Source organism: Penicillium soppii, assembly GCF_028829465.1.
Source record: "Penicillium soppii strain IBT 18220 chromosome Unknown utg000005l, whole genome shotgun sequence".
In the NCBI taxonomy this organism is placed as follows: domain Eukaryota; kingdom Fungi; phylum Ascomycota; class Eurotiomycetes; order Eurotiales; family Aspergillaceae; genus Penicillium; species Penicillium soppii.
The window spans coordinates 1,276,956-1,298,979 of NW_026643235.1; the positions used below are offsets into that span (position 1 = coordinate 1,276,956).

At 47.6% G+C, this 22,024-nt stretch overlaps 10 protein-coding genes across 10 annotated transcripts; 4 read left to right on the top strand and 6 right to left on the bottom strand.

Annotated features, from left to right (window-relative positions):
* Positions 1–392: 392 nt before the first annotated feature.
* Positions 393–1,508, bottom strand: N7529_005908 (uncharacterized protein; the record flags this gene model as incomplete). Its single annotated transcript, XM_057241435.1, has 1 exon — positions 393–1,508. The coding sequence occupies one exon, from the start codon at positions 1,506–1,508 to the stop codon at positions 393–395; it is 1,116 nt and encodes a 371-aa protein (XP_057096794.1).
* Positions 1,509–2,567: 1,059 nt separating this feature from the next.
* N7529_005909 (fungal specific transcription factor domain-containing protein) lies at positions 2,568–4,792 on the bottom strand (the record flags this gene model as incomplete). Its single annotated transcript, XM_057241436.1, has 4 exons — positions 2,568–2,690; positions 2,749–4,074; positions 4,144–4,175; positions 4,234–4,792. 4 exons carry the CDS (start codon positions 4,790–4,792, stop codon positions 2,568–2,570), a joined length of 2,040 nt encoding a protein of 679 aa, XP_057096795.1.
* A 514-nt stretch (positions 4,793–5,306) lies between these two features.
* N7529_005910 (uncharacterized protein) lies at positions 5,307–6,364 on the top strand (the record flags this gene model as incomplete). The annotated part of the gene is made up of 2 exons (XM_057241437.1): positions 5,307–6,193; positions 6,253–6,364. The coding sequence occupies 2 exons, from the start codon at positions 5,307–5,309 to the stop codon at positions 6,362–6,364; spliced, it is 999 nt and encodes a 332-aa protein (XP_057096796.1).
* A 1,009-nt stretch (positions 6,365–7,373) lies between these two features.
* N7529_005911 (NAD-dependent succinate-semialdehyde dehydrogenase) lies at positions 7,374–9,007 on the bottom strand (the record flags this gene model as incomplete). Its single annotated transcript, XM_057241438.1, has 3 exons — positions 7,374–7,985; positions 8,059–8,660; positions 8,713–9,007. 3 exons carry the CDS (start codon positions 9,005–9,007, stop codon positions 7,374–7,376), a joined length of 1,509 nt encoding a protein of 502 aa, XP_057096797.1.
* Positions 9,008–10,005: 998 nt separating this feature from the next.
* On the bottom strand, positions 10,006–11,181 carry N7529_005912 (uncharacterized protein; the record flags this gene model as incomplete). The annotated part of the gene is made up of 6 exons (XM_057241439.1): positions 10,006–10,240; positions 10,304–10,527; positions 10,606–10,666; positions 10,723–10,800; positions 10,864–11,008; positions 11,073–11,181. The coding sequence occupies 6 exons, from the start codon at positions 11,179–11,181 to the stop codon at positions 10,006–10,008; spliced, it is 852 nt and encodes a 283-aa protein (XP_057096798.1).
* A 139-nt stretch (positions 11,182–11,320) lies between these two features.
* N7529_005913 (uncharacterized protein) lies at positions 11,321–11,593 on the bottom strand (the record flags this gene model as incomplete). The annotated part of the gene is made up of 2 exons (XM_057241440.1): positions 11,321–11,538; positions 11,569–11,593. 2 exons carry the CDS (start codon positions 11,591–11,593, stop codon positions 11,321–11,323), a joined length of 243 nt encoding a protein of 80 aa, XP_057096799.1.
* Positions 11,594–11,777: 184 nt separating this feature from the next.
* Positions 11,778–12,998, top strand: N7529_005914 (SDR family oxidoreductase; the record flags this gene model as incomplete). The annotated part of the gene is made up of 2 exons (XM_057241441.1): positions 11,778–12,035; positions 12,093–12,998. 2 exons carry the CDS (start codon positions 11,778–11,780, stop codon positions 12,996–12,998), a joined length of 1,164 nt encoding a protein of 387 aa, XP_057096800.1.
* Positions 12,999–13,545: 547 nt separating this feature from the next.
* On the bottom strand, positions 13,546–15,989 carry N7529_005915 (Transketolase; the record flags this gene model as incomplete). The annotated part of the gene is made up of 6 exons (XM_057241442.1): positions 13,546–14,080; positions 14,151–14,317; positions 14,386–14,517; positions 14,570–15,267; positions 15,336–15,653; positions 15,722–15,989. 6 exons carry the CDS (start codon positions 15,987–15,989, stop codon positions 13,546–13,548), a joined length of 2,118 nt encoding a protein of 705 aa, XP_057096801.1.
* A 758-nt stretch (positions 15,990–16,747) lies between these two features.
* On the top strand, positions 16,748–18,783 carry N7529_005916 (Zn(II)2Cys6 transcription factor; the record flags this gene model as incomplete). The annotated part of the gene is made up of 7 exons (XM_057241443.1): positions 16,748–16,767; positions 16,819–16,847; positions 16,915–17,495; positions 17,559–17,820; positions 17,888–18,313; positions 18,373–18,476; positions 18,682–18,783. The coding sequence occupies 7 exons, from the start codon at positions 16,748–16,750 to the stop codon at positions 18,781–18,783; spliced, it is 1,524 nt and encodes a 507-aa protein (XP_057096802.1).
* A 250-nt stretch (positions 18,784–19,033) lies between these two features.
* N7529_005917 (general substrate transporter) lies at positions 19,034–21,499 on the top strand (the record flags this gene model as incomplete). Its single annotated transcript, XM_057241444.1, has 13 exons — positions 19,034–19,092; positions 19,159–19,252; positions 19,361–19,475; positions 19,536–19,624; positions 19,688–19,815; positions 19,888–19,961; positions 20,022–20,055; positions 20,112–20,148; positions 20,223–20,258; positions 20,317–20,397; positions 20,471–20,691; positions 20,752–21,075; positions 21,127–21,499. The coding sequence occupies 13 exons, from the start codon at positions 19,034–19,036 to the stop codon at positions 21,497–21,499; spliced, it is 1,665 nt and encodes a 554-aa protein (XP_057096803.1).
* Between the last annotated feature and the right edge of the window lie 525 nt (positions 21,500–22,024).

The following is a 22,024-nucleotide window of genomic DNA, read 5'->3' on the forward strand; positions in this document are numbered from 1 at the left end:
CTAAAACTCGGAGCCTCAATACTCGACCTTGGTAACCCGTCTCGAGTACATCCTGTCAATTAAGTCTCACGACAGTCCTAATCTCACTTGACTGCTATGTTTCGATAGGTCTCTTTATTCACCTGCTCTACTCCCTTCCTAAGGTCCTTTCTAGGGTCTTTTCAAGTGCCATTCTAGGCATAGTGACTAACTATCCCTTAATATGGTTGCAATAGAGCCTATTCAATACCAGCTGTTCCCGGACTTTTTAGACACTATGTACACTGAGACTTCTCAGGACTATCTCGTTTCTGGCAGCCAAACTAAAAGCAACCCAAAATTCAACATAAGTAGGCAACAATCTTTGGTTTCATTCTGCCTGCACGCTTTCAGCCGTAGAGTGATCTGCCACATTACGTTTCAGCCATAAATGACGCAAGATTTCTCATGCGCTCCTGTGCTCGCTGCTGGAGACGCTTTATGCTTCCCTCGGTCAAGACTTCACCCTCATCTCGCTGGTCGCGAGCTGCCTGGATGACGGCGGGTGCCCAGAAATCTGCCAGCTTAGTCTCATCCCGTCCATGTGCATAAATCTTCCTCAAACCGAGCGGCGCGGATGTATCTTTGACCTCACGAGAAGACCTCCAAACTGAGTGAACAACCTGGTAGCGTCTCTCCAATAAGGAAATCACGATCAGTGTGATGATCCATAGTGGGGTGAGAACGCAAAACCACCAGATGAAGGAGTTATTGCGCAATCGGTTTATCCAATGCGGAGAATAGATAGTAATGAAAGTATTCTGCGTGGAAGTTGTGATTTTGATTTGACCGCGGTAATTGGTTGAGCGGAGGTACGATTTCAGCTCAGAACACAGAGGCTCAGTGTCGAACCCTTCAAGCTCTCGGGTGAAGGTAAATGATTTGACTCCGGCAGGGTCGTGACAGAATCTTTCACACCAGGTCATCAGACTAAGAGTTCCTTCATTCGAGCCGTCAACATTCGCGCCTAGAAGAGTTTGATCCTCCGAGTCCTCGTTCCCCTCCAAATTGAAAGCTTCATGACGATTTGCTTGGCCCAGAGGCTGCTCCCATTCAAGAGTTGGAATAGGTCCACCGCGAAAATTCTTTTTGCCGTCCCCATCCCGAACAATGTGCAGTTCGTGCCACTCACTATCATTATCATCCAGGCGTAGCAGTGTGGGTGTCAAGTCGAGTTTGAAATTAAAAGCCACTTCATTATCGGTAGGGTCGTTGCCTTTATCCTTCAGCCCTTTGATGGAAACATACTGCCGCGGTGGCAGCTTATGTTGAGCGGAAAGGAAACAATAGAGAGCATGTGGGTCCTTACAGAGCGACGGGTGTAGCGTTCGGGTGCCGATTTTATCCTCCCAAGTGCATGCCCACCCGCCTGGGATCGAGTTTTCGACTGGAGTGGGGGATGGAGATTCGATCACGTCGTTGTACAGTGGAGGTTGGTTTTCATGTTCGATGGGCTCAAGAGGAATATCAGAGTCAGACGGTCGACCCATTTTGTGAGATCTGCTTGGTTCTTTTACAGACTTCGAGCTGTGGAGGACATGCTTTGATTTTTTGAATAGTACGCCCCAAAAAGAAGCGCAAGGCGGCTACCATTTAGAGAATCAGTGGTCACAGCGACATCGAATTTAGCCCCCAAGAATGCGCACGGCTTATCAATAGGCCCAGTAAACTTTTGAGTAGTATTATGTGTACTGGCTATACAGTAGCAAACTATAACCAGTAACAGAAGAGCAAGCATCCTACCCCTCAATCTACCTAGGCTGTGCACAAAAGCGTCAGCATAACCTGAGCCTATCGATCTGAGGCAGCAGCCAGGGAATAAGAGCTGCAAGCCGAGCCACGTGCTGTATATTGCTTCCAATTATGACGATGTGCTGATGCCAAGATACCAATTGTTTCGGGGTGAGATATATGGTCTAATAATATTCCACTTCTTTTCAGCTGGAAGGGTCAGTGCGGCGGCCGATGGAGTACGGCAGTACATAACCGCCATGCTGCCATAACGAGGCTCATTATCACTCGCATTCTCAGGTCTATAGCGCACTCAGCCTTGTCAGCATAACCCTAAAGCGGCACTTCCACTCCCATGTTGCTCGTCAAAGCGTCCGCGAATGCTTTCCACCTTGGCGCTGGATCCAGTGACTAAAAGTGAGATAGTTGCGGACATTGAAAGATTTCTAAGTCATCAAAATCTGGTACAGATCTTGCGGAATTCTTTACCGGCGCGGGTTTTTGTTTCATTGCCCCTCAGGGACAGGAAAGTCAAGCATGTGCTTTGTGATTGCTAGCCTATTTTGCTTAGATATCTATACCACCAAGCCTGAAAACCTGCAAGATCGACGAGGACAGCCTGTCTGAACTATTTCAAGAGCTTCCGAGCGCTGCATAATACTGCTCGAAGACGTTGACAACGCAGGAATGGCTTTACCACTCTACCGCGAAGTCGACCAAAGCGATGAAACTAGCTTCCCTGAGGACAAAATGTTGAGCCATAGCAGCGTTTCGTTATCGGCTCTTTTAAATGTTGCATTTCAGCGGTGAAAGTTAGCCTAATTATCAGCTAGGAAGTCAGTGTTTTCAGAAATATCTGGAAATAAAGTTGCCATATTATCGCCTGAGTCCAGCTGGGTTGCATCAAAGCCAGGATTTTGGAAATACTGGTCTAATATGATCTAAGGTTCGGGCAAAATTAGCCAGAGCCGCAAGATAAAGAGGACTCATTAGACTTACCCAGTCCAGTGTCTCCGTTCCATCAATCATCTCCGATATCGGTTCCATGTACAGCAGCTCCAAGTTGACCTCAGGAGCATGGTCTACTAACCGACTCTCATCGCCAAATGAGAATGTAGCTTGACGCTCAGCGACCTTTCTAGTCATCAGATCTAGCGCAAGCGACGCAATCCGAGACTCCGACGAATGATGACTATTGACGGCCCAAATCTGCTGTGCCGTTCTCAAAGCCACAATCTCCCTAGAAACAAATTCATTGCTTCCGCTCTCGTCTCTGAATGTTGATTGTGATTCTAAACGTACAGAGATATCCAGACAGATCACCATTGCAGCAAGGAGAAAGTCATATATTGTGAGCGTTGAAAGCATCCACTGATCTTCTTGGAGACGGCCACCGGGCTGGAACGCTCGATGCATGTCCGCTTGGCGAGTAAGGATTTCCAGTGCGGCTTCTACGCAAAAGCGGCGGGAGGATTCGAACTTGGCATCGTGCTGATTATGCCTGATGTACCGTCTGTGCAGAATGACGATTCCCTTCAGATACAGAAGTTCAATTGTGCATCGATTCAAGATGACTTCTGAGGAGTCCATGAGGGACTGGTCAATGTTCCTTCGTTTCAGGAAGTCCGGAACCAATGTATACGCTCCTCTCATCTCGGAATCCAAAGTCATAGTCACGTTATAGGACAATGGAGCAAGTGAAATTGTATGTGCAACGATTTTTCTGAATATACTCATCACCCCGGCTTTGGAGATGGCATAGAGCACAGGTGTATAGTCCGAATATGGCCGAGACGGGGGCAGTCTCGGCATTTTGACGTGCATATCAGCATCAAACAAATTTCGAGGAACCTGCGAGTCACAACATTCGGCAGGAATCATGCTTGGAACACCGATTTGGAAGCTCAACAACGTGTCAAGCTGAAATATGTGAAGCCAGACTCGGCGACGCATTTCGCTTTCGAATGGTGATATCGCGCTTGGTAAAGCAGTTGGGTCACGGTGGTAGCCCATCCGGAAGGCTAATCTGAGGACAAGTCCCATGTCGATCCAGTGTCTGGTATTGATTCTCATTTCTTTTAGAAAGCTGCTTTGAAGATGCAGCATTAATGCCTCCAGCACGTAGGTATTTGCCGTCTTGTAGCCACCGAGTATCAGACATTGCGCTGTCTTTTCATATAGAGTATCATGCGAGGGCATTGAATCATTCAGGCTGGTTTCGGGTTGGACTTTGCGGCGCAGATTTATAGATATGCTGAGAATAGAGAGAAAAAGGGCTATCCACAGTACTGGTGTCTGGCGAGGTTCTTTCCAAAAACTATCATACTATTGGTAGTTAGTCAAAGATCCGGTTTGTCACTGACAGATGTGGAGGAGTATGGAGAGGTTACACACCTCCTCTTGGAACTTTCCCGAGTGCACGATGCCTGCATATCTCATTCATCGTCAAGTCCAACTCCCCACAGGTACTGAAAGGGTACATACCTAGCACCATATACCGAGAGTTAAAATAATGTGACACCAGCATGTCGCAAATCGAACGCGCCGGTATTGCCATCAGAATGTCATCGATACTCGATGAATTTTCTGAGCCAATTGCAAGGCTTATTTCGGTGTGGCTTGTAGTATCATTCGTCGACTCATTGAACGAGAAAGCATCCTCGGTCCACAAAGTTTCCCGCACTTCCTTGATATCACCCAAGATGGAGATCCAATGAATGGGATCAACATAAACACTTTGGCTCTGCCTGTCATGAGTGCCGGGAATCTCTTTCTGGACTTTATTTCCGATAGCATCGGTTTCTGTCGGACTAGCTTTATTGATATTATCGATATTTTGAGTTCCTGTACCAAAATCTTTCGATTGCTCTGCTGTTTGTGGCACTTTGCCTTCCCTCACAAGGGACTGAATCGACTCCTCGAGGCGCTTCAGCCTATCATTGAGAGCGCGTTCTCTAGAGACATGAGGCCTACCTCGTACAGCATTTACAGCGTACTGACAGTTTGACTCCAGGTTACGTTTGACGCAAGTGTCGCAAGGCATTAGCCGATTGCACTTTAATCTATGCGAGGTCAGTCTGCATCCAATTTATATCCGTGTTTCTTACTTTCGGTTTCGACATGGCTCGCAGGATAGAGGAGGTCGATTTCGCTTTTCAATTTTTGAAGACATAACGTGTTTGATTCATCAAAGAGTTGATACTGAGGATTCTATGTTGAAGTGAGTCCATGGGTGGGGGCTAATTCGGACGGAGATATTATCTCCATCCCGCCCCAAGCGGTATTTTACAGATCTGATACGCCATTCTCAAAGTTACGCACACGTTACCACCCCTCGGTATCAGTAATATATACAACTAAAACGAGACGTGGAGATAACAAAACCCTACCTGCAAGGAGGTTTTGATCTTCGTACTAAAGGCAAATCCATGAAATGGCTATAATAAGTCCGCATGAAATACATACTTACTTAAAACCTTGATATTCATTTCGTGTTCCCACATTCACCCCGAATTCCGATCCACCAATCTTCAAAAATTATCAACCGACCCGAAACCATGTCTATACTTTCCAGCCTAGAAGGCGTATCCTCAACCGTTTTTTCCAACATCTTCATCCACCTTCCGACACCAGAAGGCAATCTCACAGGACAAACAATCATTGTATCAGGTTCAAACCAAGGCCTCGGCCTAGAAGCGTGCCGTCACCTACTACGACTGGGAGTGAAGAAGCTTATCATGGCCGTACGAGATATAAACAAAGGCGAGACAGCAAGAAAAGAGCTTCTACAATGTGCCTGCCGTGAAGAATTCTCAATCGAAGTATGGAAGTTGGACATGGATCAGTATACCTCTGTCAAAGACTTCGCCTCTCGCGCTGAGAGTCTACCGCGACTTGATGCCGTGCTCGCCAATGCAGGATTGATGACCAACACATTCAATGTATCGGAGGAGAACGAAAAAACTATCACCGTCAATGTAGTGAGCACCTTTTTGCTCATTGCATTGCTGATTCCGAAGTTGAGAGAATCGGCTTTGAAATTCAATATCTTGCCTCGTGTCACAATTCCCAACTCTGCTTTGCACTACATTGCTCCTCTGAATGAGCTTCAGCCCAAGAAAGGCGGGATCTTCGACTCGCTCAACAACAAAGAGACTGCAAATATGACAGCCCGTTACCCACTGTCCAAACTGTTGGTATTGTTTGGCGTACGCGCGCTGGCAGCTCGGCTTGCACAGAATGAGGGACCGTTGGTTGTAATCAACACACCAAATCCTGGTTTCTGCAAGTCTCAGCTAGCTCGAGAGACGGATAACATTGGTTTTCGGGTTGGAGAGAAGTTGCTTGCCCGCAGTACCGAGGAGGGCAGTCGGGCTTTGGTTCATGGGATCTTAGCGGACGAGAAGAGCAGTGGGCAGTATTTAACGAACTGTCAGGTTCATAGGTCTGTCATTGGTCATATTGTCTCCCTGGGAGAATGTGTTGGCTAACTCTGTTCTTTAGTCCCTCTTGTATGGTCACCGATATGAAGGGGGTCATGGTCCAGAATGCCTTTTTCGGGGAGTTAGTTGCTAAGCTGGAGCATATTGTGCCGGGCGTCACAGCAGGGCTTTGAAGAGCCGGAGTAACGCGATATACCGGAAAATGTGTTTCAAGGGGTCCGAAGATCAAGTGCAACTCAAACGTTTTATCATAGTGATTACTATTAGTAGAATGTCGCCTTCTGTTAACTTCCATCGGCCGATGAGACTATCCCATACGATGTAGCGGCTGACAATAGGAATATGGCTAGGCTCAAAAGAAGAATTAATAACTAAAGTCTTCTAGATTGTGTGCGAACTGTTTCGCGGAGACCAAGTGTCAACTTCCACAGGATTCCATCCAGTCCCACACATTGCGTAAATCCCTGGTAATTTACAATATGTTCAAAGCAAAATTATCGATACAGCAATCTATAGTGCCCATCAAACCAATGCCGGCAGCTCGATAAAGTCCTCTAGGCCAACACCTTGACAGTGGCCAGGAAATATTTATCAATAAGTTTGTATTGGTCAAGGCGATTTCGAGGATGACTATAAAACCACCTGTGTTGAACATACTGTCGGTGAATTGCCAGCAAGTATCCACTATTATTCGTAATTACTTAGTCATGTTAGATCCCCCTAGTTATAAATTGCCAGAACCAGGGGTAATAAAAGACAGAGCATTCATACATTCTTATTGGCCAGGGCAAGTGAGCATACCGACACATACTCCTGGAACGTCCTCGAGCTTCGTATCCGTTCCAACCCGCCTGGTCCATCTCCTACTTGTAGGAATTGCATTTTAAATTACGTACTTATATTGGGGGTCTGCGAGTGTTTCTACCTAGGTAGTGGCCAAGAAGGTGCTTTGCTCTGTTATAAGAATCCTTAGAACGGGAAAGAACGGGAACTGACATCAATTCCACTGTATTGTAACAAAGTCTAGCTCTTACCCATTGACCACTGATCTAGTTCTCTGCATAGATTGAAGATGTAATGCCATGATCCACTTCCATTGAAATGTCTATCATATATCTATACAGATTGTCAAGTCCAGAAGATGACTAGAGAAGATAAACGCAATCAAAGCAGATTCTCCTTCTAAAGCCCACCTCCAGGACTGAGGTTCAAATTTCCAATCGTCACAGATTTGACATTTTGGTACTCAGCCAGGCCATACTTACTTCCCTCAGTCCCCAAGCCACTTTCTTTGATTCCTCCGAAGGGCGTCTCAACAGCACTGATATAGCCTGTATTGACACCAATCATTCCACACTCAAGTTGACCGGCCACCCGGAACACGCGTTCCAGGCTCTCGCTGAAGAAGTAACCCGCCAACCCGAACTCTGTGGCATTTGCCTTCTGAACGACTTCTTTCTCGCTACTGAACGAGAAAATCGCCGCCAGAGGTCCAAAAGTCTCTTCAGAGCTGACTGCCATATCCGTGGCCACGTTGGTGAGGATGGTGGGCTCATAGAAGTATCCGTTTTGCAAATTCCTCGGCTGTCGGCCTCCTGTTCGGAGGATTGCCCCCTTCACTATAGCATCGTGGACATGTGACTGAATCTTTTCGACGGCAGCCTTATTGACCAGGGGTCCTTGGGTTGTTCCAACGTCAATACCGCGTCCGAGCTTCAGTGCTTGCACTCTTTTCACCAGTCTGCTGGTAAAATCCTCCAACACGCGTTCATGGACAAATATCCGATTGGCGCACTATTGTTTCAAGTGGAAACTCATTAGTAAATGACGCTCCAGATGTCAGAGCAGACAAAATTAAGATACTCACCACACAAGTCTGACCAGAGGAGCGGAACTTGCACACCAGAGCTCCATCAACAGCCTTGTCCAAATCGGCATCCTCGAAAACAATGAACGGTGCATTCCCCCCAAGCTCCATGCTAACCTTCTTCAAAGTCCCAGCCGCCAGCTCAGTCAACATCTTCCCAACATTCGTCGACCCAGTAAAGCTGATTTTCCGCACATCCGGATGAGTAGCAAGTTCCAAAGACGCACTTCGATCTTTCGTCGGAACAACCTGGATACAAGATGGGGGTACACCCGCTTGAACGGCCAATCTTGCCAGAGCAAGAGCAGTAAATGGGGTTTCACTGGGAGGCTTGATTACTACTGCGCATCCTGCTGCCAGGGCAGGTGCAACCTTGCGCGTGATCATGGCGGCTGGGAAATTCCACGGAGTGATGATCCCACATACACCAATGGGTTCCTTCAGTGTGAAAACCGTTCGATCATGTTTGGCGGAAGGGATGACGTCTCCGTATGAGCGGACGGCCTCCTCGGCGAACCAGAGGATGAAGGAAGAGGCGTAGGATATTTCGCCTTTTGCTTCTTCCAAGGTCTTGCCATTTTCAAGGGAAAGGATCAGAGCGACTACAGATGATTGTCAATTTACTGCACGCTAGAAGTTAAGAATTCGACTTACGATCATTGAGGTTCTCCTGTAGTAAATGATACCATGCTCGAAGGATATCCGCCCTTTCTGCTGCGGTAGTCGTTTCATAATACACTCGGTAGCCGTTCGAGGCACTTTCAATAGCTTCGGTCAAGTCTTCACGAGAGAAATCCGAGCAGGAGTATAGAACTGTGCCAGTGGAGGGTTCATAGACGGGGAAGTTCTTCCCGTCTTTGGCAGTTCGCCAGGTTCCTGCAATTAATCCCCGGGACTCGAGTAGGGAGGGATTGTCCAGGGTGACAGGAAAGCTATCATTGCTCCCCATATTGTTGGAAGGGTGCTACCTTGTTGCTTTAGTCTGTGAGGCTCAAGAATTAAGTTCTGTGCTTGAGGACGCAGAGCAGCGGCGCTTGCACATCGAACATATATAACATCTGATCACATAAGGTTATACAACTGGTGAGATAAATTCAATGAAAAGCCTCTCTTGGTTCTCTATGGCTGGGTCATCTTGCTACTAAACAGCACATCTGACAGTGTCTAGATGAAACTCAGGGCATATTGCCTGATTAGGCAATGTCGGCGAGAGATAACGGGGAGATCACGTCTCGTCGCCATTTTACGTATTTACCATTAGCTGCTGAATCTCTATACTGTACTCTCGTCCGAGATCCTTACTGCTCAATCCGACTCGCTAACTGATCGGCCCAGCGAAAAAAAATGCCGCACCGAGTCGAATCGAATTGCGATACAAGAATACAAGAGTTGCTAGCTTGGGAGAGTCTGTCCAAATGCAGTATTCGAACCGAAGACTTTTGATGCGCAGAACCCGCGTTTGAATTCTCTATTGTCGCGGAGACTTGGTTTAGCGGAGGCTTCCTTGAATTATTGGATCGTCATACCTAGGTAGTTATGAGGCCAGGTACTAGCGAAATACGCGCACATTTTGACCATCCATATTATCTGTTGACTCGTATGTTTTTGACTCATCTCGTTGCCAAACAAATGGAACTATGTATTCACGCCACGATATATGGTTCTGGGCATTGATAACTTGCCCGGCTTAGTACATTGCTTTATCTTCCTTCTGTAGATTCAAATTGCTCAAATACTGCGCTACAACGTAACTGAGGAGTGTAGAGGACGACCAAGAGAGAAATGGATTGTCTACCACCAAAACTGCTAATAACTTTTGGATTTGAAGTTTGCTTTACAAATCACCCCATAAGAGTTCAGGTTTTTGCAAGTTCAAGGACTATACCGTCATATCTGAGTATTGATTCTTTGAGTATGTGGGATAACTGTACAGGATATGGCAATTTCTCATTGAGACACAGGAGGCTCTCGATCCTTCGCATATCGGCCAGCATGTAATCCGCCTGTGATCAGAATGTCGCTGCCAGAGATGTAAGATGACGACTCGGACAGGAGGAAGTTAACAGCCCCTGTCAGATCACGAGTCTCTCCCATCCGACCAAGGGGAGGCTCATAGCTGAAGCGCGAGGCAAGCTCTGGGTTCTCAACTATGACCTCTCCGGTCATGCTTGTTCTGATGTACCTATGCGATGGGAAGGTTGATTAGTATAATGCTACAGCGAATCTGATCGAATAAGCAACTTACCCGGGAGAAATAGTATTGACTCGGATCCCCATCGGTCCAAGTTCCACCGTGAGAGCATGCGACAATGCTTTGACAGCACCTTTCGATGCAGTATATGCAGAGATCGGCAGTGCAGGTGAGCTCAGGTGAGCTGCTACCGAGGCAATCATCACAATGCTGCCTCCACTTCCTTGCAGTCTCATTTGTTTGGCTGCGAGCTGGGCCGTCATGAAAGTTCCCACCACCTATATTCAACGTCAGCACTCGATATACAGGGTATGAATGCTGCAGAGAAAACTGACGTTTATCATTTGTGTTCTCACTGCATCCTTCCACTTGTAGTCGAGGAAATCTGTCATGACCATGACTCCAGCAGCTGTCACACTTTATAGGCAGTCTGTTAGTTGAAGCCTGGTGTAAAGGAACTGAAAGCTACTGACCAGCCATCAATGTGACCAAAGTCACGGACAATCTCATTGAATGTCTGCTCAAGTTTGTCCTTGTCGCCGACATCGGTCCTGATTTATCGGTCAGTTTGGCAACTACAGCAAGGACTGTTCTCGCGCAGAACATGAACATACCGATAATACTTCGCCCTAACTCCGAAAGAATTCGCGAGTTTCACCAGGTCGCAGGATGAGCCTTCTGCTATATCCAAAATAGCAATGTCGCCTCCAGCCTCCGCAATGCTTTGGGCCAAGTCCTGCCCAATACCGGCCGCACCTCCTGAAACGTTTTGTTAGTGTTCTATGCAATCAAGATGGATGAAGAGCGCACAGTGGGCTCTAACCTGTGACGACAGTGACCTTGCCTCGCAGGCGGGGTGAAGTAGCATCCGTGCCATTGGTATGATCTGCCAAACAAGGCAAGCCGTTTTGAAATTGCAATGAAGGAGACATTGTCATGCTGGTCGCGCAGATTTACCCGAGAACAGTAGTCAGGTTGAACAGTCAGTATATCGAGTGCCGATGACTCGAATTAATAGAAAGCGACATCAATCTTAGCGAAATTTTCGACAATTACCGAGGGACCATTCGGCTATGACAGCACAGGCGGCCTTCCCAATCCAGTGACGGTATTCGCTTCCTCCCAGACATCGCGGGGTATATCGTGGGGTACGTCTATGACATACTCAAGGCTCAGCCTTCCTGGTCTTCGCTGTCTTGGGATCCCCATCTTCTCTTCATGCGGTACGCGTCGCGACCTTCCTAAATAGGAAATGGGACCGATGTGGACAGACTTAGGGTTATCCAGGACTAACATTCGATTTGTAACCAAGATCTTACCAAGCAGGTTGATTACAAGCTTCATGGTGGAAGGGAAGCTAGTTATGCGACCCCACGGGGATGGCTTCTGGGGTGAAAACCTGCAAGTCTCTCCTAAATTTCAACCCGAGCCGGAGAGTTGATACAAAGGCCACAACCTGCTATTGAGGTGCCAGTTTACAATCATTTGTTTTGGAACAACTCAAGTCTCCAAAGGGATCACCGTGAGGATGACTAGTACTCAGGAACACGCGCTTATTGTCGGCGCATCTGGAATTACCGGGTATGGTCTTCTCCAGAATCTACTGTCCTATCCGACTGCGGACTACTGGACGAGTATCACCGGTCTCACCAGCCGGCCCATGGACAAGGCACAGGCGCTGCTTCCAGACAAAGTCCGTCTACGCCTGGTCTCGGGTCTCAACCTGAACACCCCCCACGCGGAGGCTGTGGTCGCATTTCTCAAGGCAATCCCTCAAATTGAGCTGGTGAGTGCATGTAAAATCTTGCGCCAGGTATACCATCACTAACTTGAGCTATGATAGATTACTCACGTCTATTTCGCCGCTTATTCCGTCAAAGACTGTGAGAACCTGCAAGACATCAAGCGTCTCAACATCAGGCTGCTTTCGAACCTGATCGAAGCAGTCGATGCTTGCTGCCCCAACCTCCAGTTCATCACGCTTCAGACTGGAGGAAAGTACTACGGAGTCCAATTCCCAAAGGACGTCAGTCTCAGCCCGCCTTTCAAAGAGAGCTTTCCTCGGATCCCGCAGCCGCTCGCGAACGAAATCTTCTACTATGCACAAATCGACCTGATGATCGAGCGAAGCAAGGGAAAGTCCTGGAAATGGGCTGACATCCGACCCGACGCTATCGTTGGCTTCGTGCCCCAGAACAATGCCATGGGAATTGCACAGGCTCTCGCGGTGTTCCTTTCGCTCTACCGATACGTTCATGGAGATGGAGCGAAGGTGCCATTCCCGGGTGACTTGGCGAGTTTCAAAGCCAAACACACGGATACAAGCCAGGATATTCTGACTCGCTTCACAATCTTTGTCAGTTTGAAAGCCGAAAATACGAATGGTCACGCATACAACATTGGTTGCTCGGATGAATGTACATCGTGGGAGTCCAAGTGGAGTGGCATTTGCGAGTATTTTGGGCTTGAAGGAGTATCGCCTCAGCCTGATCACACTTTCAGCGTATCTCGCTGGATCGAAGAACACCGTGCCCATTGTCAGCGATGGGTTGAGGAATTCCAGTTGAGGGAGGGTGCATTTGAGGGCACGAGCTGGGATTTCCTGGAAGCGCTGGTGGCGGAGTCGGACTTTGATCGTCAGTATGATCTGAGCGCTGCTCGGACTCTTGGATTCCATGAAACCATTGATACTGTCGATAGCTATCACAAAGCATTTGACAGATACAGACAGGCCAAGATTATCCCTTGAGCCATTGACTTCTGTTTTTGGCAAAGGAGGGTATCAGTGTTGTGATATAGATCTGTACAATTGTTCGTATGCGAATCTTGAAGTTTTATATACAAAACTATAGTTGAACTGTCAATAATCAAACATAATACGTGTGAAATGGCCTCCTTTCGTCTCAGACACTAGATTTATATCCTCGCCGAGGTAGAGTACCAAGCTCTGGCAAGTCTGAAGGCATGGATTCACTTACTGTCGGTGGTTGCTGCGTCCATAAAGCGCCCACTCCTTTTATTCCAATTAACATTAAGTTTCTACGTAGGCTTACTGGGAATAGAATCATGTCCTGCCTTGTGCAGTGCTCATGACTTAGCCAATTTGCCGAATTGCGGCTGAAATCTGAAATTAAGCCCAGCATTGAGAGAGTCGCCAAATTCGATGATGAGCTAAAATTTTCAAGATCGAAATTAGTATGGATGTAGAGTAGGATAAAGAAAATCACAACTTATTGTTGTAGTAAGTACATCTTTCATCTTAATCTATCTATATCTCAACCAGACTTGGCCAAAGATTACAAGAGTGCCCACGCCTGTTGCCTAGCATCCCTGCCATTCAGTTCCTTCAAGTAGAGTGCCACCTTGTCAGCAATAGATATCGCATCAAGACCAAATCGGTCATAGTTGCTTTCTCTCGATGCAGAGTATCCAAAGCCTTTCATTCCAATGCTGGCGGTGACATATCGGGGCCAAGCAAGAGGAACATATTCCTCTGCACTCACGATAGGAGAGCGGTTGATGGGGAAGACGGAGTCTTGGTACTCCCTGGATTGCTTACTGAATATGTCCAAAGAGGGCGCTGAGACTATCCGAGAAGTGATACCTCGCTGTTTGAGAATCTCGGCAGCGGCAACCATGTAGTGAAGTTCGGAGCCGCAACTGACGAGGGTCACATTAGCTCCGACCCGTTCGCAGATCACGTATGCACCTTTTGCTGTATATTCACGGCTAGTAGATGGCACATGACCGACAGCATCGCGGGCAATCGAAATGAACGACGGCGAATGTCTCTCCCCAAGGGCAAATTGATAAGCGCCGATGAGCTCCTCCCTGTAGATATCAGTGGTCAGCGTTTCGTAGTGGCAAGTATCATTGTATCCCAAAATCAGCTGTCACTCACGCATCACAGGGTCGGATGTATGTCAGATTTGGCATCGCTCTAAAGAGTGAATCGAGTTCCACTGGCTGGTGGGTTGGTCCATTTTGTCCTTCTTGGAAAGAGTCGTGTGTTCCAATATGGATCACTTGCAGGTTACTCAATGCGCCCATTCGCAAGGCGGGGGCAGCCTGTGTAGTTCAAAATATGTTAACGGGGAAATGTGAATGAGACTGTAGAGCTGTATAGAACCACTTACGTAGAGATAAAACATGAAGAACGTTGAAGTGACAGGAAGGAAGGTGCCGGGGTGAAACGCAGCTAACCCATTCGCAACGGCGGCCATCGCGTGTTCTCGAATGCCATGTCGAATATATCTACCAGTAAAGCTCTATCGATCTGTCAGTTGACCCATATATTGCGACCACCTTGGTGTAACTCACTGTTGCAGGATGGAAGACATCCGCTGCTGAGTATTTGAATTTGTTTGAATTCGCGAGATCCGCACCGCCACCGCATAGAGCGGGATTCGCCTGCCACAACAGTTCCAAGATCTCTCCATTCGACTCTCTGGTTGCCAGGCCTTGAAACCTGGAGCTGTCCAAACCATCCAATATAGCAACCCAATCCCCAAATGACCCTCCTATGCGGGCCGCCAAACGCTCCCCATCCAGGGGGTATTTTGACTTGTACCTGGTTAGGCGATCGTTCCATTCCTGCTGCTGACGGCTCCCGTACGTCTTACGTTCCCGGAAAAATTCCAACATGTCAGGAGGAACGACATGGGTGGATTCGGGATCAGTTCCGGCGAGAACCTTCGATCTGGCGATACTTTCGCAATCGAAGGGACCGTGATGGGCCTTAGCAGTTCCCGCAAATGCACTGTCTGTCCCGATCACAGTGCGAATGTTGATAAACACTGGTTTTCCACGGCAGACACGAGCCAAGTGTAAGGCAGCCACAATGGCTTTGACATCATATGTTCCATCGTAGACATCAATCACTTCCCAGCCAGAGGCACGCATTTTCGCATTGGTATCCTCCGTGTTGATCCAATCCAGGGGTCCGTCGCACGTCACCTGGTTGTTGTCGTAGAGGAGGACCAAGTTATCTAGTTGTAGGTTTCCTGCTAGTGAGATCGCTAAGTAGTCCCAAAATCCATTAGCCAATGCTATTCGAAAAGTCTCACTCGAAGATTGATGAACGAACCTTCCAGGGCAACTCCTTCCATGAGACATCCATCTCCCGTCATACAGTATATCTGGGATTGGAGAATCTCGATATCAGGCTTGTTGAAATTGGCAGCCAAGTTTTTAGAAGCAATCGCAAGCCCCACAGCAGTCGCTATCCCCTGTCCCAATGGGCCGGTCGTGACTTCTACCGCCGGGCATTCGATCTCGGGGTGGGCATGAGACAATGTGGTAAATCCATTCAGCTTCGCAGATCCATATCCCTTCAGCTCGTCCATCGTCCAGGCATCGTATCCCACAAGGTAGTTCATCGCGTATAAGAACATGCTGGCATGTCCTGCGCGATCAAGTGTGATTAGTTTCTCGTGCATAGAAGGGATAGCTAATGGCCTTCATCGGTCTCACCATTAGACAAGACAAACCGATCCCGGTCGAACCAGTTCGGGTCATTGGGATTGTATCGCATAGCATATTTCCACAAGGCTACACCAATAGCTGCCATTCCCACCGCTGAGCCACCGTGGCCCCCGCCATTTTGCATCGTCATGTCAAAGACGAGGTTTCGAATTGCGAGGACGGCATAGTCGTCATCTGTTTCTGGCTTCGATGTTGGCTTCCGCAGTATCTCATCACATTTTGAGCCTCGCTCGCTATCATCCAAATGAGGCGCCATTGTATCGTTATTCTGACAATTTAAGGTCGAGGAATTGTCTATATCAAAAGTGAATAGAAAGATATTGACCAACAGCCATCGCGACCACGTTCAGCAGTTGATATTTATCCCCAATAGTCATGCAGTCCATATGATGTCCAACAAAGCTAATGAGCATGAGTCTTGCACTCAGGCCCACTATTGCGGAGAGTCCTGGCGCGGAGTTAGGCACGGCTGAATTTCCCGATTGGGTATGTCGTATCGACCCTCCTGGAGGTCAAGTGGGATCAACTCATCTTAGCCAGATCTGTCTCCCGTGGGCTCGATTGGTTTGATGCATCTGATTGTGAAAATCACGCCAAGAAGAAATGCCTTCCAGCCACTTCCTTTTAAATTGTCTTCGCCCCTCCTGGATGGAGACTCGCCATGGGCCGTGGAACGACTGCCCTCATGCCACTGTCACCATATGTGAAGGCTTTTCCTGTCGCGTGTTCGTTCCTCATAGTTTCCAGGCCAAATTCTATTTCGTATTGGACAGCCAGAGGTCTCAGGAAATCCTAACCGGCAAACCCAAGGACGTTGATATAAGAGCCACCCAGGTGGTTACCCCAGCCTTAGGTAATGATTACGGATGATAAGTTGATCCGTTACGTATTCTATCAGATTGGCTTCGTAGGATTCTTGTCTCAATACTGTCCACGATATCTATCTTTGACAGTGAATTCAATCAAGTGACTATCCTGTGCTCCATAACAATATTGATAACCACTCTCGTGACTATGAGGACTCGAACTGGCTGGTAAGGTCAATACCATCCATATCCGACGGAGTGCTGACATAACCATATCAGCGTCACATGTCGGTCTCGGCACTTGAAATGTAGGTCCTTTCTAACACATCATGCATATTTTCAATAATGTACGGCGATGACTGACTCATATACCAGGCGACGAGAATAAACCAATATGTAACCGCTGCAAGCGCGGAAAGCGAGAATGTGTCCAGGTCGATCCGGCCGCCAACTTTCGATATGTCTTCACAACCGCTGCAGGGGTCAAACCCCCAGCAGCCTCCCAGAAGAAGACTCGGCCAGTCAGGCATTCTACGTTAATTACTGATGATCACGATAAGACTGCTCATAGCCCTGGGGACAATTTAGAAACAGTTTCATCTCCCGGTGTCTTAGAACAAGATGTCTATCACTACATACCTCACGATGAAGAGCAATTGGGTTCAGCCAGCCAGCCACCTCTTCAAGCAGAGCTATCGCCAGAGATGTCAGATAATGGCATTATAGATCCCACCCTCTCTACGGTCATCTGTGAACCCATGCACATCCGTGGTGTTGCAGACTCGACAAGCTACCACGGGCCCTCGCCACAGAGCAACAACAGCGTCAGTATCGCGGGGACGATGAAAGTGACAGGTGTTTCAGAATTATATGCGCGTTCTCGGAAAGATACCGGTCTCAGGTGCCGTGAAGAAGCAGCGCTTCTCAAATTCTTCAAGGAGCATTGGGTCCCGGGTGTATGCATCACCGGTCTAAGGTTTCCTCTCGCACACCGACTGATAACGGTTCGATAGGAATAGCTCGACTCACAAGATGCGAATCGTCACTTTGCGCTGGAGGTACACCAGCGTGCACCGAGAACTCCGGTTCTACTGAACGCGATTCTGGCAGTCGCATCACTTCACCAGAGCAGACTTTCCGGTTCTTCGATTGTGGTTGCAGAGCAGTACCACGAGGAATGCGTGAAACTGATTCTTGGCATACTCAACCAGGCGGATGGACCAATTGATGAGATACTCCTGGCCACCACTGTAATTCTGCGCGTTTACGAGCAAATGAATGGTCTGTGATTTTGCCAACACCATCAATTCATTTTCGTCCTCGGACAGCTGACACTGAGTCTTTGCAGGATCATTCAACGATGAAGAGTGTCACTTACTAGGAGCCTCCGCTCTCGCATCGGCACCAGCGGCTACCAGCGGTCGCCTCTGGAAGGCAGCGTTCTGGGTCTATCTCCGTCAAGACATCTACATGGCGATTTTGGACCAGCGACCTATCAAAACAGATGTATCAATCTGCACGACATGGGCAAATGAGAAACCAACCAATGATTGCGAATGGAGCCAAGCCATTATGCTCATTGTCGCCGATATAATTGGCTTTTGTTTTTCCACGTTGTGGGATGATCCAGCAGAGAGATGGGCGTCCCTACGTGAAAGATTGGACAATTGGGCATTCTCCCGGCCTGCGTCTTTTGAACCGTATTACTATAATGAGAGGAACATAACTGCTGGGAGGTGCTTCCCTGACTTTTGGCTTTTCGAACAATGCCATGGTGAGTAATCCACTCATGTTGTAAAAATTCGGCAATTCATTGATATGGCTGCTCTGCAGTTACGGCGATTATCTACTACCACATGGGCCATGCGCTTCTCCTTATTTACGACCCAAACCACGCAATGGGCATCAATGCCCGACGTCAACAAAGGGTACTTGAGGTATGTATACTTGAAATGATTGCTCCCATAATCAATTCTAAATGGCACTTACTCAATTTGGTCCCATCCAACACAGGTTCAAGTAGCCCATCACGCTCATATAATATGTGGGATCTGTTTATCGAATCCCACAAGCGAGACACGTCGAACCGCTTGCTATGCAATGTTCCTCTGTTGCCGTTACATAACAAATCCCATGGAGCAGCTGGCTATTCTAGATATGCTAAAGCAAGCCGAGATAGAAGATCAATGGCCCACAGCACGGATATCCCAAGTATTGAAGGAGGAGTGGGAGATCATCGGCTGACGACGGGAGAAGAAGGGCAGTTATTCCTTGGGTTTGATAGCGGAGGATATTGCGATGATCATTATGGATCAAGACTTGTATGCTCGTCAACTACCCACAAAAAGAACAATTTCGCCTGAGAGCTATCGGTCGAGCTTTTCTAGTCCCTTTTGCTTGGAAATCAAGACTTCGGTGCTTCATCTAGCTGGTCTTCTGTGGAAAGTGTATCCCGAGTCAGTGCTACGTGAGATTAGCACCAGCGGAATGACCCATGAGGGTGGATATTCTTGGCGCCTTTTCCATATTCGGCACCTCGAAACGATGTCTCCTGTAAGTAGTCACTTTCCACAGAACAAACCTCACAAGGTTTCGGCTGATCGAATCGACCGTGGACAGTGGCGGCCTTGGCTTACCGAGCGCAGTCGAAGGATTCACATACTTTCTTCCTTCAGACTTTGCCCCAGATCCCATAGCGACTCCACAATCCGGGGTAAGCTATGAATTTACATCCGACAAGTATACCGATGAATATAAGAACCGAAGGATAGATTGATATCCAAGAGGAGGGATAAGAATTTATTGTTGCTGATCACTACAGACTTCAGTAATCGTCGCCAGCATGGGGTATTTTTTCAGGGCTCGTGGAAGCATGCTCGTTGGAGCAATGTCTTCAGCCTCATCAATTGCATTTCTCCTCATTGGATGGGATCAAGGTAAGAAGTTGAATATTCCTCGCTATACAGTGGACATCTCAACTAATGGCCGATATCCAGGAGTGCTTGGTGGTTTACTTTCAGGGAAATTGTTTCTTTCGACCCTGGGAAATCCTAGTGCGAGCGAGCTGGGAACCATCACTGCTGTGGTAGGCAAACGCATTATCCAGTGACACGATCAAGTCTGTTCCATACCTAACTGTCTGTCCCAGTATGACCTGGGTTGCTTAGGTGGCAGTCTGATGACGGTGTTCTATGGCGAGAAACTCGGACGACGATGGTCCACCATGATTGGTCTGAGTATTGTTATAGTGGGAGCCATATTGCAAACCTGTACTTTGTAAGTTGATCCGTCGGAGCGTGTATGAGGAGGATTCGAGCGACTGACATAGTATTTTTTGCGACTGAACAGTTCAGGCGGACAAATGATAGCAGGTCGCATCATCACAGGTGTTGGAAATGGCATCTCCACAGCGACAGTCCCGAGTAAGTTGAACTATACACTTTCTACTGATGGGAGAGAGAGAGAGACTAAGAAGTATCTAGCTTGGAACTCTGAAATTGTTGGTTCTCATAACAGGTCAGAACCGGATGTTGAATCCTATTTGTTGCTTTGTCCAACTAACCCTACGCCAGAGGCCGCTTGAATGCCATCTCGGGTTCTATGATCGGGGTAAGACACAATTGTCTCTCATTTTTACTGAGTCTAGAATGTTCATTGACTCTCAATCTTTTTCACTGTTGCAGCTTGGCATTTGCTTGAGTTATTGGTTTGATTATGGGGTAAGTCCGCTCATCGACCGAGATACCGCGGCAGGGCAGCTGTACTGACTGTTTGTAGATGGCATACACCAGTGGCTCCATACAGTGGCGCTTACCGATTGCCATCCAAATACTCTTCGCGGGTGCCACATTATTCATGGTGAGATCTCAGTCGTTCAGTCGATGTGCTATTATATATCGGGTCGCGTAACCCCTAACTTTGTGTGACATAGGCAATCTTTCTCCCAGAGTCACCTCGCTGGCTGATCGCCCAAGGACGAGTCGATGAAGCAATGGATGTTCTTGCTTGCTTGCAATCAAAAACTTCAACTCCCGAGACGCCTGCTGTTGTAGCCAAATGTCAGGATATTCAGCTTGCTTTGAATGCAGAGCAAGCACTGGGACCATTGAAGTGGGCTGAATTGTGGGAGAACAAGGTCACTGGTAACAGGAAGTATGTTCATCTCTGAAAGCTCTTCTCTGTCTTCATCTTTGCTGACCATTCTATCTGTAGACGCCTTATCCTAGCATGCGGAATCATGGTCTTTCAACAGATGTCCGGGATCAACGCCTTGGTTTATTACATACCATATCTCTTGGAAAACTCCGTTGGACTTGCAGCAAACACGGCTCTTCTGATCTCGGGCTTGGTTGGTGTAGTCTTCGTCGTCTTCTCCGCCTACGCATTCTTCTTCATCGATAGATGGGGCAGACGAAAGCCCTTCATCATCACAAGTCTTGTTCAAAGCTTGAGCATGACTCTGGTGGCTATTCTTCTATCTCTCAACAATACAAACGCCAGCAAGGCGTCAGTCGTTTTCTTCTTTCTCTACATGGCGTGAGTCCCCAAGAATTCACTTTACTAAACCCGATCTGACAAAACTTTCAGTGCATTTGGAGCCTGCTACTTGGGTGTCCCTTGGAGTTACGCTCCTGAACTACTTCCCCTCAGGAATCGCGCCCGTGGCTGTGCGATAGCATCCGCCGTAAACTGGACATGTAATTTTGCCATTGTGGAGTTTGTTCCGTCGGCGATTACAAATATCTCCTGGCGCACATACATCATCTTCGCGGTGTTAAACTTCACTTGGGCTCCATTGCTGTACCTCTTCTATCCAGAAACTGCACGACTGACCATGGAGGAGATTGACAATTTGTTTGTGAAAGAGCCTATCCAGCTGCACACTCTGACGACCCATGCGAGCGACGATAGCGAGAATCAAGACGGCAAAGTCACGGTTGAGCTTGAGGAGAGAACTTAAGCATCGTGTTACTGGGGAAGGGAATCATACCGGCTACTTGGAATTCACTAGATCGGGGACATTTGGAATGGTGTGGTATGCGAAGTCAGTCTTGGGGTTGATGCAGATTAGATTCAGATTAGATTCAGATACAGTCTATATAAAATGAGCATTGCGATTCACCGCGCAGAAGGAACTCTCATATCAGAATATATGTATAACTAGTGATAACGAGGACCTTGTTATTTCAATTGTGATATCGTCTTTTACATGTACCGCGAGGACCAAACATCCGTAGTCCATGGAGACATTCGCTCGTTTATGCCAATGGCGTATGCCTTCCAGGAAAATAAGGGTACCGTGAGTGATGGAACCTCTACTTGAGATCTCATAGAGCTGTAAATCCTTAGTTGATAGTTGAGTGGTCATATACAACATATGCCAGATGGGTAAGGCTTAAGCAACCTCTGAGGATGTTGAACTATCTAACTTCAGCATAATTCGATAATTTCACTTGATTCACTTGTGCATTCAGCGCTTAGAAAG